The following is a 15,478-nucleotide window of genomic DNA, read 5'->3' on the forward strand; positions in this document are numbered from 1 at the left end:
AAAAATAAATAAAGAAAGAAAATATACATAGTTGTTCTATTTAATCAAAAGTACACAGGGAAATATAAGCAAAAATCAGAAAGTATATCTTCACTCAGTTTCTTTTCTTTTCCTTTCTTTTCTTTTCTTTTGTACAAGGACATTGCTATTAAACATGAGGAAGAAAAAAGTTTGGAAGTCCTCGCTGCCTCAGTAAACCCCGCCCGGTAACAGGCGTGGTTTGCTGAGGGAAAGCGGCTCCCACCTCCCTCCTTCTCTATATTTACTGGCTGGCTGTCACAGCAGCTTCTGTACCAGAAACAAATCAGTCTCCGTATTGCTTCACCTTACTCTGTATGGTCTACATCCCGCAGACATGGACTTCCAAGTGTTGATGTACACGGTGCTATCGCTTTCTATCATCCACGCGTTTGCGCTCTAGCTGTGCGCTCCAGGCCCGAGGAGCGTCCAGCTGCTGACGAGAAAGGGACTGATATTATTTTCTCATCCATTGACACATCACTGTGCAAGAGAGAGGGGGAATAGTAGAGACCTAGCAGCAGAGGAGACCACACAGTCGTGACAGCTAAGACCGTTTCTGGATATCGGACAACAGACAGTCGCTTTTTTGTGTCCTCCATCATGGCGAGTGACTCTCCAGCACGGAGCCTGGACGAAATCGACCTATCTACTTTGAGAGTAAGATTAATTTACGTTTAATTTCTGTTAAAGAAAAAAAAGAAAAAGTGTGTGTGTGCGTGTCTGTGTGTAAGAAAATTGATGTGTGCACTCGCGCGTTCCTCCTTCTCTTGCACCTGACAGTGCTCCCTGAATAACAACCGGCACAGAGCAGAGGAGGCTGCAAAAGGCGGATGTGCGGGAGACGGGCCGCCACAGTGTGTCAAATTATAGATCAAATTATATATAGACATTAACTAACATTACAGCTGGCTCGCACATCTGAAGGCTTATCTTCATTCAAGTCAGTTACAGGAAGGTCGGTGTTGTGTGTGATGCTGAATTGAGGTTGAGGCTGTGATTTTGCTGACCTGGATAGGGGGTGTTGTGTATCTTCTTTCAGTGGGCCAGCCTATTATAGCCTCATCAGAATTGATTCAGAGTGGAATTTAACCTATTTCAACCACACGCTGCTGATTCTCTTGGCTTGTGTATTGTAAGAACACGACAGAAACTGCTTTTAAGTCAAACTCATATTCATCCAGATTTCCTCTCTTTTGCTGTTCATCATGGTATTTACTCAGTGTATGTGTGCGCGTGTGTGTGCAAGAGAGAGAGGGAAGTGTGCCAACCTACCTGTAGTCACTGTAACCTACTCAAAGTCACAACTGAAGCCTTGCATGCTGCAATAGCCAGTTCTTTTGTTCATCCAGTATGTGCTGTAAGCCATAATACACACAAACACGCACACACACATGTGCACACAAACAGACAGGCATACACAAACAGCCTGTGTTTATGTGTGCAGACCCGTATTTTCACTTCATTGGGCAGTACGTGTGTTTCTAATGTGTAGGTGTCTGCCAAGCTGATAGTCAACTGCATAAAGCAGTAAGGGATGCTTCAGCTAAAGACCCGTTTGCCGCTTTGAGAAACAAAACCACATCCCTCTTGCTTTGTCTCTCTCACACAGCGCAGTTGTCGTCTGTTTGTGCCCACATGCCATTTTTGTCTCCGGTTCTGTCTTTGCTGGTCTCTTGCTTGCTTCATGGTTTCTCGCCTACTTGTTTCTGCTCCACTAACACCAACTCATCCATCTACCTCCATTCCATTTCTTTTCTATCAATTTCATCACCTGTTTTTCTATCACCTTGACTATCTGACTGAGTGAATGTACCTCCCTGTCTCTCTGCCAGTCGCTCTGTCTCCTAGCATTATGTCTCTGCGCCCACCTCCTTGCACTGCTTGAAAGAAGAATAACATTTCCAAGGAATTGTGAATCAAGTGTTTAGGAAAATAAGTGCTACTTTTCAGGTTTACGCCTAGCAAAATTTCATCAGCGGGACAAGCTCTATTAAAGACAGAATGGAAAGAGAAATCTGAAAGAAGAAGAGGAGTAGAACAAAACAGACAGAGAAACACTGAAAGAGGAATGAGGAGGCGAGTGGGAGTTCAGCCATGGATGCCTTATTCTTTAGGAGGCAGGATTTCAAGTGTCTGTCACTGTGACTTAGAGGCAGCTTACATTGATGTGCAGATGCGCATGTTTGCCTTTACATAGAAGTGCATTTAGGAGTATCGGAATATGTAATTATGTCAAATGATTACTACTATCTTAAAAGTAGTGATGATTTCAAAACACTAAGAGGCTTAAAGGTTTTTGGCAAGAGCAGAATCCTATGTTACATATTTCATTTGATGAAGTGGTGCAGCTCTAAAAAAAGTTTTCATATTTTTCATAAAAATAGTACTTGAGTCAAAAGATGGAAGTGGACAAAATAGAACAGAAAAAATAGAATAGAGATTTCCTACCACCATAATGCTACATTAAGGGAAGCCAAAACTTTTATTTTAATATTTTTCCCCAACACTATACTCCAGCTATTTCCTTGTAATATTATGTTGTGAATGTCTTCTGTGATTTCCTCCGTAACCAAGTTACACAACCTGAACAACATGTTTTACAAGCTGAAATAAACAATGATTTCCAGAGAAGTCTTAAACAAACCAAGGTTTGTCCATTCAACATGTACGAACAATACCTATCTTCCCGAGCAATACATACGTGCGCGCACACACACATAGACAGACACACACATGGTCTAAGATGAAGTTACAGTCATCCACTGCTGGACTGGCTAGACAGGAAGTAGGTCAGCTGGCTCTGACGAGGTGAGGAGGGTTGAGTGGGGGCTTATAAATACTGGGCTTGGTGAAGATGGTGGGGCATTGTGTTTTAGTCTATATGAGTGTATGGTTGGGGGGGTGTGGGGCTGTTCCAGGGCTAGAGCTTCCTTATAGGCACAATGAGCATCACACAGACACACACACTTACAAGAGACAGACAGAATTGAGTGGGAAGTAAAGTGGAAAAAGAAGTGGTTTTTCATGTTTGCTGCCTCTGCATTTTTTCCTCTCTTGCTTTGTTTTCATATGCCTTGTCAGGTCTCTGCAACATCTGCTGGTGTGACACATCAACCCTGCGGCACCTGCATAGATGCATCATGTTTTATTTTAGTGGGGAAGGCCAGACTTACTAGAGGCATTCACAGAAATGTTGCTGCTCTGGTCCATCCTACCATGACCCGCAATAACCATAAAAAAATATCATACAAGGTTGAATACTTTAAAAATTCTTTAAATACAGACAGTGGTTTTTATGCAAAGTGATGCGAACACACACAGGTCAGAGGCGTCAGGAGCACAAGCTCATCTAGTCAGCTGACTAGAGCAACAGATGGCAAACCAGCAGGAAGTCCAGCCAGAGTAATACACACACAGACACACACACCACACACTAATACTGGCAGTAGACTAATGTGCTGTGCTGGGAGTCAGGTGTGAAAGCTGAGATGAAAGCGAGAAAAGGTGAAAGGATGAAGGGATAGTGACATGGTCAGAGAAAGACTAAGAGAAAACGCAGAGGGAGAAAGCTGGATTGAAGATGAAGGCAGCTTAGAGAGATTTACAGGAACATTGAGAGACAGTGAGAGAACCCAAGAAGGGAAGAAGAAAATGACAAGAGGGCTGAGCTCGGGGTAAAGGTGGAGATGTGACCAGTGACTAAAGTAGTTCAAGGCAAAGACCCATCTCTAGAGCCTCTCCCTCTCAATCCCTGTTGCCCAGTAAGGCCACATTCCTCTGCCCCTCACTATGGACTCCATAGTAACGGGGCCACAGCAGTGCCCAAGGCTTACACAGAGCTTATTCATGAATAGTCTATATACTGTATGGCAGACTGTCGCTGAGAAATGCCCCTCTCCCTCCCACCCTCCCTTCCACTGTGCCTGCCTGCTTCTAGTTGACCTATTTTTTCCCCCTCAAGTCACTAATGGAGTTAGATTAAAGCTTTAATTCCCTGCCACAAGTATTAAAATGTATAAGTAGTTGTGGTCTGCATGCATGTTTTACTTATTTAAGCCCTCCAGTGTAGCTTTTATTATTATTATAGTTAATTAATTATTTATAACATACCATAATATATTTGTAAGCATCTATAAGGATTGATGGGCACATTTTAATTATTGTACTTTATTAGATCTATAAAAACCATCACTTGATATGGTACCTGAAAGAGTTGTTGTAAACAGTTATGTGCCTTTAACTATTTTAGTGTTGTAAACTATGTATTACACATTTTGTGTGTGTTTATGAATGATTAAAATCCTTTAAAAATGTAATAATCAGTATATAAAACTATGATATCAAATTAATAAATGCTGGTATTTTGCTTCTTGCAACTTGCTAGCTCATTTCAGGAAAAAAGTAAGTGAGCCAAGAAAAGATGTAGGAAAGGATTCCTTGGCAAACCTCACATGAGTAGTTTGTTGTGTGTAAGCACTGACCGCACTGTCTGCTTTCTAAACGACTTCTTAGAAGTGCTTGACAAAAACCAAATGTAGACTGTATAAAAAAGATGCACGTAGCCACCTTGATGTCCTCCGTGAGTTTGTAAACTCCTGGTTTGCATTATGCATGGCAAACATCATGAAAAACATCAAGAGCTCCAGTTCCATGACTTAAAACAGTCAAAGTGCAACATATCGAATGCGTTCTATTCCAGCATGTTTGAAAGTATGCACTGCACCACATACTAGCTTCCTTTTTCACCCCTCTCATTCAGTGACGCACAAGTGCACACTTACACTTGATCTGAAGTGTTTGAAGGAATCATGTGCATGCAGACAAGTCCATAATAGGAGTGATCCCTCCATTGTGTCACACTCACATTGTGCAGGGCAGCAAGGAAAGAAAAATGTATTGAAATGACAGAGGGATGTAGAAAAGCAATTCATGCAGAAGGGGAGGAGTGATGGGCAAATGGGGATAGGGAAAGGTGTGAGATTGCAAGTTGGCAGAATCGGGTGGCGAGAGGTTCTGTTGCATTGCAGAACAAACCCTGCAGCGTGGACCCTCTTCAGTGGCCTGTTAATCTGTGATTAGAAGTGGACTCCTGCTAATGTACTGTACATGTCTGGGTGAGATGTACTGGGAATTGGGCTACAACGACATCTCCTTGTAAAAACAAGCAGTGTTGAGCTGTGTTGTTAAGTGTAAGTGGTTTTATAAGAGGCAAAGCTGGCCCCAGCATGACTCCTATCATCCTCTTAGAGTCCCTAATTCAATCCACCTCACATCTCTGAAAATCACTTTCTACAAAAATTAACTGCACTCACCTGGTCACTGGCTAATGCACAGAAAGATATACTACAGATATACAATAGGTAAATATGAGCTTGGCAAAAATCTTGATCTTGGTGAGTGTAAAAAGTAACATTTTGAGTTTAACTTTTACTGCATAAAGGCTGGTGATATAATGCTAAAGTACTGTTGTGCGATACAAAACTATACATAAGCCATGTTATAGTAACTCAGGGTGCATTGGGATTATTTGATAAGTTTTAAGCACAAGATGGATGTACTGTCAGCTTATATGGTATACACATTTTGGCCATCTGGAGTCAACCTCTTGAGCTCTTTGTCGCAATCCTTAAGACTTTCTAGAGCAATTTTGCGGTATAGGGGTGTGGGCTGTATATTGGGCCAGTAGTATTGCCATGTGGGTTTTTTTTTTTAGTTTACAGTTGTATCATGAAAGATTCAAATAATTGCCAGAATCCAAAAGTTCAAAACACAGCATTGCAACAGGATGATCAATAGTATTCACATCAACTGCCAGTTGTCTTAGTCATGTGGTTTGTTAGTTTGACCCACATCACATTACGCGTAACGTTATACAAGTTTAGCAATTGTCTATGTGAAAATAGAGATTTGTGCAGTTTTAATTTTATTTCCTCAGCTTTCGTTGCAAAGCTTGCACAACTCACTGCTGGGTCTGGTTGAAATAATCATGACTGTTATGACTATAAAGACACTTCAAAGTCTTACTTTTTAGCAGCAGGAATGTACAATAAAAATACGCTAAAAGACCTGAAAGAATTTGTTATTTTCTGATAAGCCAATTTTTTTTAAACAAATAATTTGAGAAGTGGTTTTGTAAATCGTCATCTTAATCAGAATACTCATAGCTTATCTTCTCAGATGTGATGATTTAACCTTAATAGACCTTCTGTCTTTCTCTGCTATATTATAAATATATGACTCTAAACTTTGCATTGAATAAGCTATCTGCTGTTGGTCTGTCATTCACAAAGATAAAGATAGCTGGTAAAATGTAGCGTGATTGGGATGTAGCTGCAAACTGATTCACTAAACCGGAAGAATAATTGTTTGTGTCACCATGTAAATGTACTGTCATAGATTAGATTTCCAGCATCTGCAGTGATTATTTTCAATTTCATCGGGACTCTAATGTTCACTTATTGTACTGCTGTTTTTGTGTGTTAAATGTGTTGCCTCTGTCTTAATTTTATTTTTCATTTTTCCTCTCCACTTTTAATTTGAAGTCACATGTCACTTGAGCATATTTTTAAAGTATGTAACTGTGTTGTGTGATTGATATGAATACTAATGTTTGGAGCTGAACTCATAAGAGAAATCAGAACTAAGTAAAATCTCATACAAAGACCTTAGTGACTACTCTCTAGTGCAATGTGATCTTTAGATTTAGTATTGGTTTAATTCATAACACAGCTGATATATGGCTGATACAATGAACAAACAGACACAGCATTAGAGAGTAAAAGTGGCTTTGGTTAGACTTTACACAATGGCATCGAGGTGTGGTTTTGTCAAAGGAATTCACATACCTCGAATGCATCAAAATGTGTCAGGCAACAAAGCATTGAGTGATACATTACTTCTCAAGAAGGGTGAGTCTACTTTGTAAGTAACAGTTGATTCGTTGTTAATAGCTCTACTGAAAATCTTTAATTACCTTGTTTACACATGGCCCTCTCAGCCTTGTAATCCGCTGGAGCAAGCAATATATATTTAAGAGTCAGCTGCATTTCTTATGGCCTTTGCATGCAACTTGTTCTGATCAGATTGATTATGTTTCCATGTGTATTCAGCCATGCTTAGATCACCTGATAGCGATTTTATGTGAGTAATTTGCTCTGGTTTTAACATTAGTTTTAAGGTTAAAGCTAGGATTAGCTTTTGGTTAGATAGGAGTTAAAGTTAGGAATGTAGTGGAGAGAATTAAGGTTAGGCTGTAGAATGAAAGAATGAATGCAGTCAGTAAAAGTCCTCACACATGTCGTAAAGTGGCTTTCACAAGGGCTGCAGGCCTGCTCTTAAAAATCCATTATTAATGGACTCTGCTGCTCATGGGCCAATATTCTCTGTCTGGAGCAAAAGAGACAAGCCATTACTGTATTCATCTCATGTACCAAAAGTTAATACAATGTACTTGTGACTAGAGCCTGACTGATATAGGATTTTTAAGACTGATACTGCTACCGATATTTGGTGCTTTAAAAATCTGCTATTACATATAACGACCGATATGTTTTTTTTCTGTAACTTTTGTTATGTGTAGTTATTGAATTGCTCATTACTTTTTACATTTTAATTTGTCAGCTGTTATAAATACTGATAGTGATAGATTTGCAGATAGCTATTGGCCAATAAAATCATCGCTGACAATTGGTCAATTAGCTGTTACCTACATTAACTTATTAGAAAAGCTGTATGAAGTACAATAAAGGTTATCGGTGACCAGTCAGTGTCATGCTTCTATCATGTTGCAACGGCTTATAGAAAATAAAGGAAGTCGTGTTCTTTTGTGGCTTTGAAAAATTCTTAGAGAAGCGTCTGAACTGGAATAAAGCTAAGTAAGAAAAAAAACTGCACCGTCATCAGACAGAAGCCTCTGCTCAAAAGTTGTCTGTGGGTGTCTTTACATCTGTTGGTGGATCCTCATTCTTCTTTCTCTGAGCACTTTTTTTAATGTATCACAAGCTATTTTTAATGTACTGTTATTCAGCAGCTTTATAGAGACGCACAGCATGATTAATTGGCCACCAATGGGGTCATATGGCTGTCATGTGACCCTGGCAAAGACTCAGCAGGAAAACAAAATGAAAAAAAAAACCCCAAAACAAAACAAGGAAGTAGGCCGAATTGTTTCAGTTACAGGGAACTCCAACCCACAGACGCACAGACGCAGATGCAGTCTTAGAGGTGGCCACGTGCCGAGAGCTGATTCTGCAAGTGGCCTCTAAAATATGAATGATATTGTACTATATTTTTGTGGGTAAGCCTAAAAATATGTATGAACTGAAGCATTGCCTTTGTACCTATATGTATTTTCTTTTCTTTTTTTTGCACGTGAACGTTTCTGTTGTGTGTAAACAAAAAAGGAAACGAGAAGGCATCCTTCGATGAATCTCGAGACAGACTGTCAGAACTTTGTTTGCGGCTCTGAGAGTTGATTCACACAGCTGTCAAGCACACACATGGAGATGCACACACAGAAGTAGTGAGAGATAAAGAAAGTAAACGGTGAAATAATCTACCTCTATAAGCTGGCAACACCGGTCACATGCACACTCAGAATGCCCATGTTAGCACTGTTAAAAGCAACTAGCAGTCTCTCTCTAACTTTCTCTCTTTCACGTGCACAAGCATTTACTTAGACATACACTCATCATTTTGTGCCCACTCATACTTGTTAGAACATTTGAACACTATCCCTGTGTAGGAGTGTGTTATTGGCACAGTGTGTGTGTTTTTGTGTGCATGTAGTTTTGAGAGTGTGAGAGAGCTAGACAGCGGGAGGATGTACTTGAGACAGAAAGTGAGAGAATGAGTTTTGCGATGTGTGTGCGTGCGTTTGTGTACGAGGAAAAGCGCATGTGTGTGCTGGCGTCTGCAGAACACAACGGAGGGGTGAAAAACGACAGAAAACAGGAAGAAGGGAACAAGAAAAGCGCAAGGCCCTGTCTTCAGAAACAGCTGACAGGTTGACAGGTCTGCTGAGACCAACAGAAACAAACATATGGAGACAGAGTGAGAGAGACAAAGGGAGGGATGGGGAAAGGCAGAGACACTGAGAAGGAAGAGGGGGAAGTTGAGACAGAAGAACAGAAGAAGGAGAAAATGCATTTTAGAAGTCTTAACATTTATGCAAACCCCTTAAAATAGGCTATAGCGTTACCTGTTTAACATCAGAGGAAAATCTTTTTTCATCTGTGGTATGTGGTTCACTAGCACTGTGGTAGCGCACGTGTCATGCCAGCAAAGTTAGCTGCAAGTTCAATTGAAAATTCACAGACATGATATGAATGTGAAGTGCAAACAGTGAGAAAGAGAAAGTACGTGATAAAAAAAAAAAATAGATGAACTGCGAATGCAAGACGGGAGGAAAGTGATAAGGTTAGAAAAGAGGGACAAGGATGCAAATAGAATACATGTGTGGCTGTTCAGAATAGAAATTAAAAAAAAGATGTATTATTGAGAGGGGAATTGTCTGTGAGAAAGGAGTATTGTGTAAAACTCTCTGTTCTTTAGGTTTGTATGAGTCCCAGTGTAGATCTACATAATAGTGCAGTTTATTTTTGGTGAATCAGCAATGAAATAAGCCTTTAGCTTTGCCCCCAGTTGAAGAATCACATTTTTAAACATCTTCTTTTGCTCTAAAAGAAGAATGGAATATAAAAAACGGATCAAAGATTTATTTGAATACCCAGTAGAGTTGGCTGTAACATACTGTAATCCACATTCCAGTGAGCTGGTAATGACATTTTCAAAAGTCTGAACTATCATTGTAAGATTACATGCTTTATTGTGTTGTCATCATGAACATGTTGAGTGAATAAAACCTCAAGAATAGCTCCAGCGTTCTGGTTGAGGACAGTTGATGTATTGATGAATGATGGCCACATTTATCAAACTTGTGAATGACAGCGGCGGGGAGAAAAGCTGGTAAAGCTGGTAAAAGGACCTCAGTGTTTCTGGAACTCTGAACCTCATTCACTGTTGGAATGAGAGCAAAGTGCAGATAAAAGAGTGAGACAGACATAGATGGACTTCAGCTGGTTGGAAAACAGAAGCTGGAGGAGCAGAGAGAGTGTGAAAGAGACAGGGAGAAAGAAAGAGAGAGAGAAGGAAGGAGAGGGTAAATGCCAGCTATTGTTGGAATGCCGTAGCAACGTGCAGCAGAAAGGAAGGGGGAGGTGTGTGTGTGTGTGTGTGTGTGTGTGTGTGTGTGTGCACAGGGTCAGTGGGTTTTATGCTCAGTTCAAGCTGCTCCTTTTCAAAGATGCGTTGAGTTGTGTTGGCAACCTAGCGACCGTGGGCTTAAATTATTAGCTAGTCTGGATGCATGCCTAAAGCAATCCAGCACTGCATTTCAGAATAGTGTATCAACACTCTGGGAGCTTTACTGAGACATTACTGCTCATTTAAACTACCTGCACTGTTTAGAATACATGCCCACTGTTGTAATATGGATTAAAAGACTCAACGCTGCATGCAACATCAACATGCTAGCATGCTCAGAATTACAGTGTGTTGATGTTAAGTAGATATAATTTGTCTGTTAACATGCTAACATTTATCACTGAGCAATAAACATAAGATGAAGCTAAGGCTGGAGGGAATGTAATCCTTTTTTTGATGATGGCGCTGGATGTAAAGTTACTTAAACCCCCATATCACCGCTCATTTGCTTCTCTTTAGACTCATCTCTGATCACCATCTGATTAAAATTTCTAGACAATTCATCTGGCAGCTGTGAAGCTGTCTCTTCCTGTACCTAAGACTTAGACCAGCTGAAGGCTTTTCTGTGCAAACATATGCCATACCTTATTGCATTCAAACAATCTGAGTTTGTTTTAAGGTTATGTAGAGCTGAGTGTCTGTATTCTAACCATTCCACTGTCTTTTCTTTGAATTTACAGGATCCCGTCGGCATCTTTGAGCTGGTTGAGCTGGTGGGAAATGGCACATATGGGCAGGTGTACAAGGTGAGACTTATATACACTAAGAATGTCGTTCTGATAGCATGCTCCTCATTCTTATCAGTTTTTTATTTAGCCTCTGCAAGTAGCCCGCGTGAAACAAAGAAAGACAATGTAAATGAAGGAGCATAGGAAATAATACAGGAGATAAAAGAAACCCCACAGCTGTGGTGAAACTGTAGATGTGTAAAAGTACGATAACCTGCTAATTTTTCTTGTCCCTTTAAATAACACTTTACTCTCTTTACTGTTTTTAGACCTCTCTTATCTCAGCAATGCTTTAACCTTTTGAGGTTTTTCTGGGACACAGGAAGTACTCGTGCTAAGTCGGTCTGCATTTGTGACATCACTGTGGTTTGTGCTTTTTGTTGTCAGATGGGCTCAGCTGTTTCCCACAGTTATTTAAACAGAATCTCTCAGTCCATGTCACTGTCTGAGCTTCCTCTTCTCTTCATGACAGCCTGTCGTTCTCTGTTCCTTGCTTCCTTTTCCTGATTCTGCTGCTTTATTTTGCCTCTCTGCAGGATAGGGAAGCAGCCTGTGTCACTCTGTTTAATGACCCCTAGTTGGAATAAATATGTTTAAATATATGGACCGATAAAATATGTGGACAGCCTCTGACTCTGAAAGCCTTCAGTGCATGTATTTTGCATGCTTGAGGATGTGTCTAATGAACCAGAGACTTACGGTCAGGTGGTGATGGAGAGGAGCCTATTTAACCAAATGAAAGGTCAGACAAAGGTCAGACATACTTATCCACACTTCTAAAAATATGTGTGTGTGTGGTTGTTTGTAAGATCCAGAAAGGACGAAAAACAGAAATAATAATAACCAGTAGAATCTTTATTTTTTTAGTCTACAAATAAATAAATAATAATAATAAAAAATATTGTTTGAAACTTCAGGCCCAGGTTGGTCTTAAACTTTTTCAGTCACTTGACCAAGAAATTTTCCATGACACACACACACACACATGCCGCTTTCTCCCCTCTGATACACATTTACCTCACACAATGTGAGTGCTTTGTTAAGGCTATACTTTACAGTCCCACTCACCCGTATTTATTTAACAATTAAGCTGATTTGATAAATTAGCTTATTTTTGTGGCTAAAAAAAGAATCATAGGCTCAGTGCCAGACTGGAATATGATGATTAGGAAAAAGGGCTTGCTAGTCATTCCTCTTTGTTACTGTATGGAAGTGGGGGAATGCAAATTTAATGACAAATGGCTTGAGAATAATGGTTACTCTTGGTGGTACAAGTATGTGCCTGGAAATGCTTACAAAGCAAACTGTGCTGCGTGTTGAAAACTGTAACAATGGGATCAAATTTAGGATGATAATGAGGTTTGAAGTGTTGTTTCTCTTCTCAGAATGGTAATTGGCTGTTGGGTTTTCCGGTTTCTTTTTTCATATGTGATATGAATCCTCATATATTTAGATTTTGGACTGCCAGTTTAATTTTAATGAAAAAAATGAAGGCCTATCTGTCATAATAGCTGTATGAAAGGGACAAACATAGCAGAAAAAAAGATTAAACTTCAAATATCATCCTGTTCAGTGCTCTATAAATACAGCTTAAACTAGGAAAGATCAGTCTCAGACACAGAGATAAGCAGCAGAGTCACTTGAGCAAAAATGTCATCTATTTTAAATTTCTCACACAGCTGAGGTTCCTCTTTCAGGCAGGCTGCCTGAAGAGGATCAACGTTTTTTGAGCAGGTGAACCTCTGACTCACTGAGATGATAAACTGACCTTCAGCCTGGCGGGTATTAGTGAAGTGGAATTGCTCTGGCTCGTTCTGAATCATTTTAAACACTTGTTATATGAGAAAAATAACACAGGACAATATCATTCTTTAGAGCTGTGGTATCTCTGTTCTGCATCAGTGAATCCTTGTCAGCGTGCTGTGCAGTTTGCCTTTTTTCGCTCAGATGAAAAGAGCAGAAGGAGATAAGAGTCAGACAGACTGCAAAAATGATTTGACTCTTTGTTTTGATTCCCAAAATATATTCAAGTTGCTCAGGGGCCAGTTTTTCTGATGTTTATGTGATCACAGAGTACAAGTTAACAAGTTATGCCTTGATTTGTGGTGTGCTACAGTTTCAAATAAACCATAAATAACAAGTAAAAAAAATCATATGGATGAAAAAAAAAATTAAAGCTAGCTTTGAGGTTATTAAAACTTTAATAAGTTTTAATTTTTAATAAGTTTTAAGGCATTTTTACATCTACACTTTAACTGAATAGAAAGATTATAAGAAAAAGTAAAAAAAAAAAGTGTTTTCTCAATTCTATTCCTACAGCAGGAAAAACACAAAATGAGTTTGCCTTATTCTGCTGTAGTAAATTGCACTCGGTGAACTATGTGTATAGTGAAGCTATAGGTTTACTATGCATGCATGGTTTTGTGCATCCATTTGTGTGTGATAGCAGCATTGTTTTATATTATTGGTTAAAGAAGGGCACTAATGTGCCACATAGTTCCACGTTTGTGTGCCTGTGAGCAAGAGATAACAGGTTTATCAGCAATTCCATTACTCCATCTAGTTAAATGATACAGATCTGGCTCTCAGTTCTCTTTCCACCATCTCTCTTTCACTCCTTTCCTTCTTATATATGCCTAAAATCTTATCACAATAAAAAACTATCTATCCACATTATCATTTTTGTTGTAGTTTCTTTGACAGCAGAAATAGTTCAGAGACGTAGCCAATGATAGAAAATATTTTTACCCTGCCTTCACTCCTCTCACATGAGAGATCCATGGTGGTTATGTTGCTAGTTCTTCCTCCTCTGCCTGCACATCCTCTTACTTTTCATCCTTTTGCTTTTGTGGATTTCTCTTATCAATATATAATCACGTTCATTCTTTTGTTTCCTCTGTTTTCTGTATTGAAACATCCCCAGTGAACTCTACTTAAGGGGGGACAGTGTGCCTACAGTATGTGCATATATATATATAGCTTCTACTGCCAGGTTTAAAAGGGCCATAAATAGAGAACATGGGTAATGCTGAATAATTAAATACCTTCTCTCTCCACTTCCCTCTCTCTTCATCTTCCACTCTCTCGGCTTCCTCCTTTAGATTTCACTGTTGTCCCTGTGCCTCATCTGTATTCCCCACTTTTATTCCCTTTATTTAGCCATCACCTCCACTCACTCTCTTGTTATACTTATAATACTTCTGTTATGTCCGTCTTCCTTTCTTTCTTCCTGATGCCTGTGAATATTTTATGTCAGCTGTACTTCTCCAAATGAGGAAAGACTCCTCACCTCTTTTGGCACTATAGGATATAGGAAGAAACTGACAGGTTGCCTTATTGACTGACAGGGTTATTGATCTGCTAATTGATTAATCACAGTTTCTTGCCATTCCCGTGGGAGAAGTGATTTTTCAGCTTGATGGGCAAAAAGACAACTAGAGATGGCAACTAATCATATCATGGTCACAGGAGTGCAAACTGATACACGCATTCACACACATGGATGGATGTGTGACACCCATATACATCATCTCATCAACTGTCTCCTTGGCCTTCACAGCAATAAACCATTTTATACTTTTGCGTGTGTTTGTGTGTGTGTTGTTTGCACATATCGGCCCCTCCCCTCTCTGTGACTTTGCTGTCTTCACACAGTGAGGAAGCAGTAAAAATAAGTGGAAAGAAGGCGACCAGTCTTTTTCTCTCTGGTGGCAGAACACATCCACTCTGCTGCTGCTGCTGCTTACTGCACCCTCTTTAAATATTCACTAGTCAGTCTGAAAGACACACACACACACACACACACACACACACACACACACACACACACACACACACACACACACACACACACACACACACACACACACACAGTGAAGAAGACGTGACAGTTGAGGACCTGGGCCGTGTGGGCTTTTCTAGTGTATGCTCACCCACTGTGACAGTGATGCTGTAAAGAGAGCACCTGCATGGTTTCCGGTTATTGCACTGGTGTACGTGTGTCTAAATCAATGTGTATACAAGGATCGTGCAGTGTCTGACATTTCCTCTTGTCACTGTGTATGCTCCTTTCATGTGTTCAGCAGTCAAGGTCGTGTGTATTCTTCTGAAAATGTCATGGGTTTCACTTATCCTGAAAATGATGCACAGATTCAGGTCAGACATCAGTGAAGTCTTCACAGCTAATCTTGTTATCTTGGCATGTAAAGAGACAAAAAGAACGTAGATTAGGATTAATCACTTTCTCTCTCCCTCCTCCTCTGTCCATAGTTGTGTTTTTGTTTTTGTTGTGTTTTTTTGTTGTTGTTGTTTTTTTACCTGCAGTGCTCTGCCTGTCTTGCTCCCCTCCCCAGTTCTTCTCCTCCTCCTCCTCCCTCCCTGCCCTCTTAAGGAACTGAATAAAACTTCAAAGGTGTTTCTTTTTTATCTTCCTTATCTGCTGGAAGTCACGCAGCAAAGGACCATGG

At 39.9% G+C, this 15,478-nt stretch overlaps 1 protein-coding gene across 8 annotated transcripts in view; it reads left to right on the top strand.

The window, feature by feature from the left end:
- Positions 1–256: 256 nt before the first annotated feature.
- The window catches only part of LOC146646710 (traf2 and NCK-interacting protein kinase-like), a 55,092-nt gene continuing 39,870 nt past the window's right edge, over positions 257–15,478 (top strand). For 6 of the 8 annotated variants that reach the window (XR_014908708.1, XM_085390580.1, XM_085390581.1 and 3 more), the window contains exons 1-2: positions 257–678; positions 10,965–11,030. Coding sequence is in view for 7 of the 8 variants with exons in the window: in XM_085390580.1 (XP_085246706.1) it covers positions 622–678; positions 10,965–11,030 (123 nt within the window). In the remaining variant the exon portion in view is untranslated. The remainder of the gene's footprint in view (positions 679–10,964; positions 11,031–15,478) is intronic. The other 2 variants (XM_085390585.1, XM_085390587.1) reach the window with 1 other exon arrangement.

The sequence above is a fragment of the Rhamphochromis longiceps genome, linkage group LG19, assembly GCF_057381845.1.
Source record: "Rhamphochromis longiceps isolate RC_006_pf linkage group LG19, R_longiceps_female_GT1.1, whole genome shotgun sequence".
Taxonomy (NCBI): Eukaryota; Metazoa; Chordata; class Actinopteri; order Cichliformes; family Cichlidae; genus Rhamphochromis; species Rhamphochromis longiceps.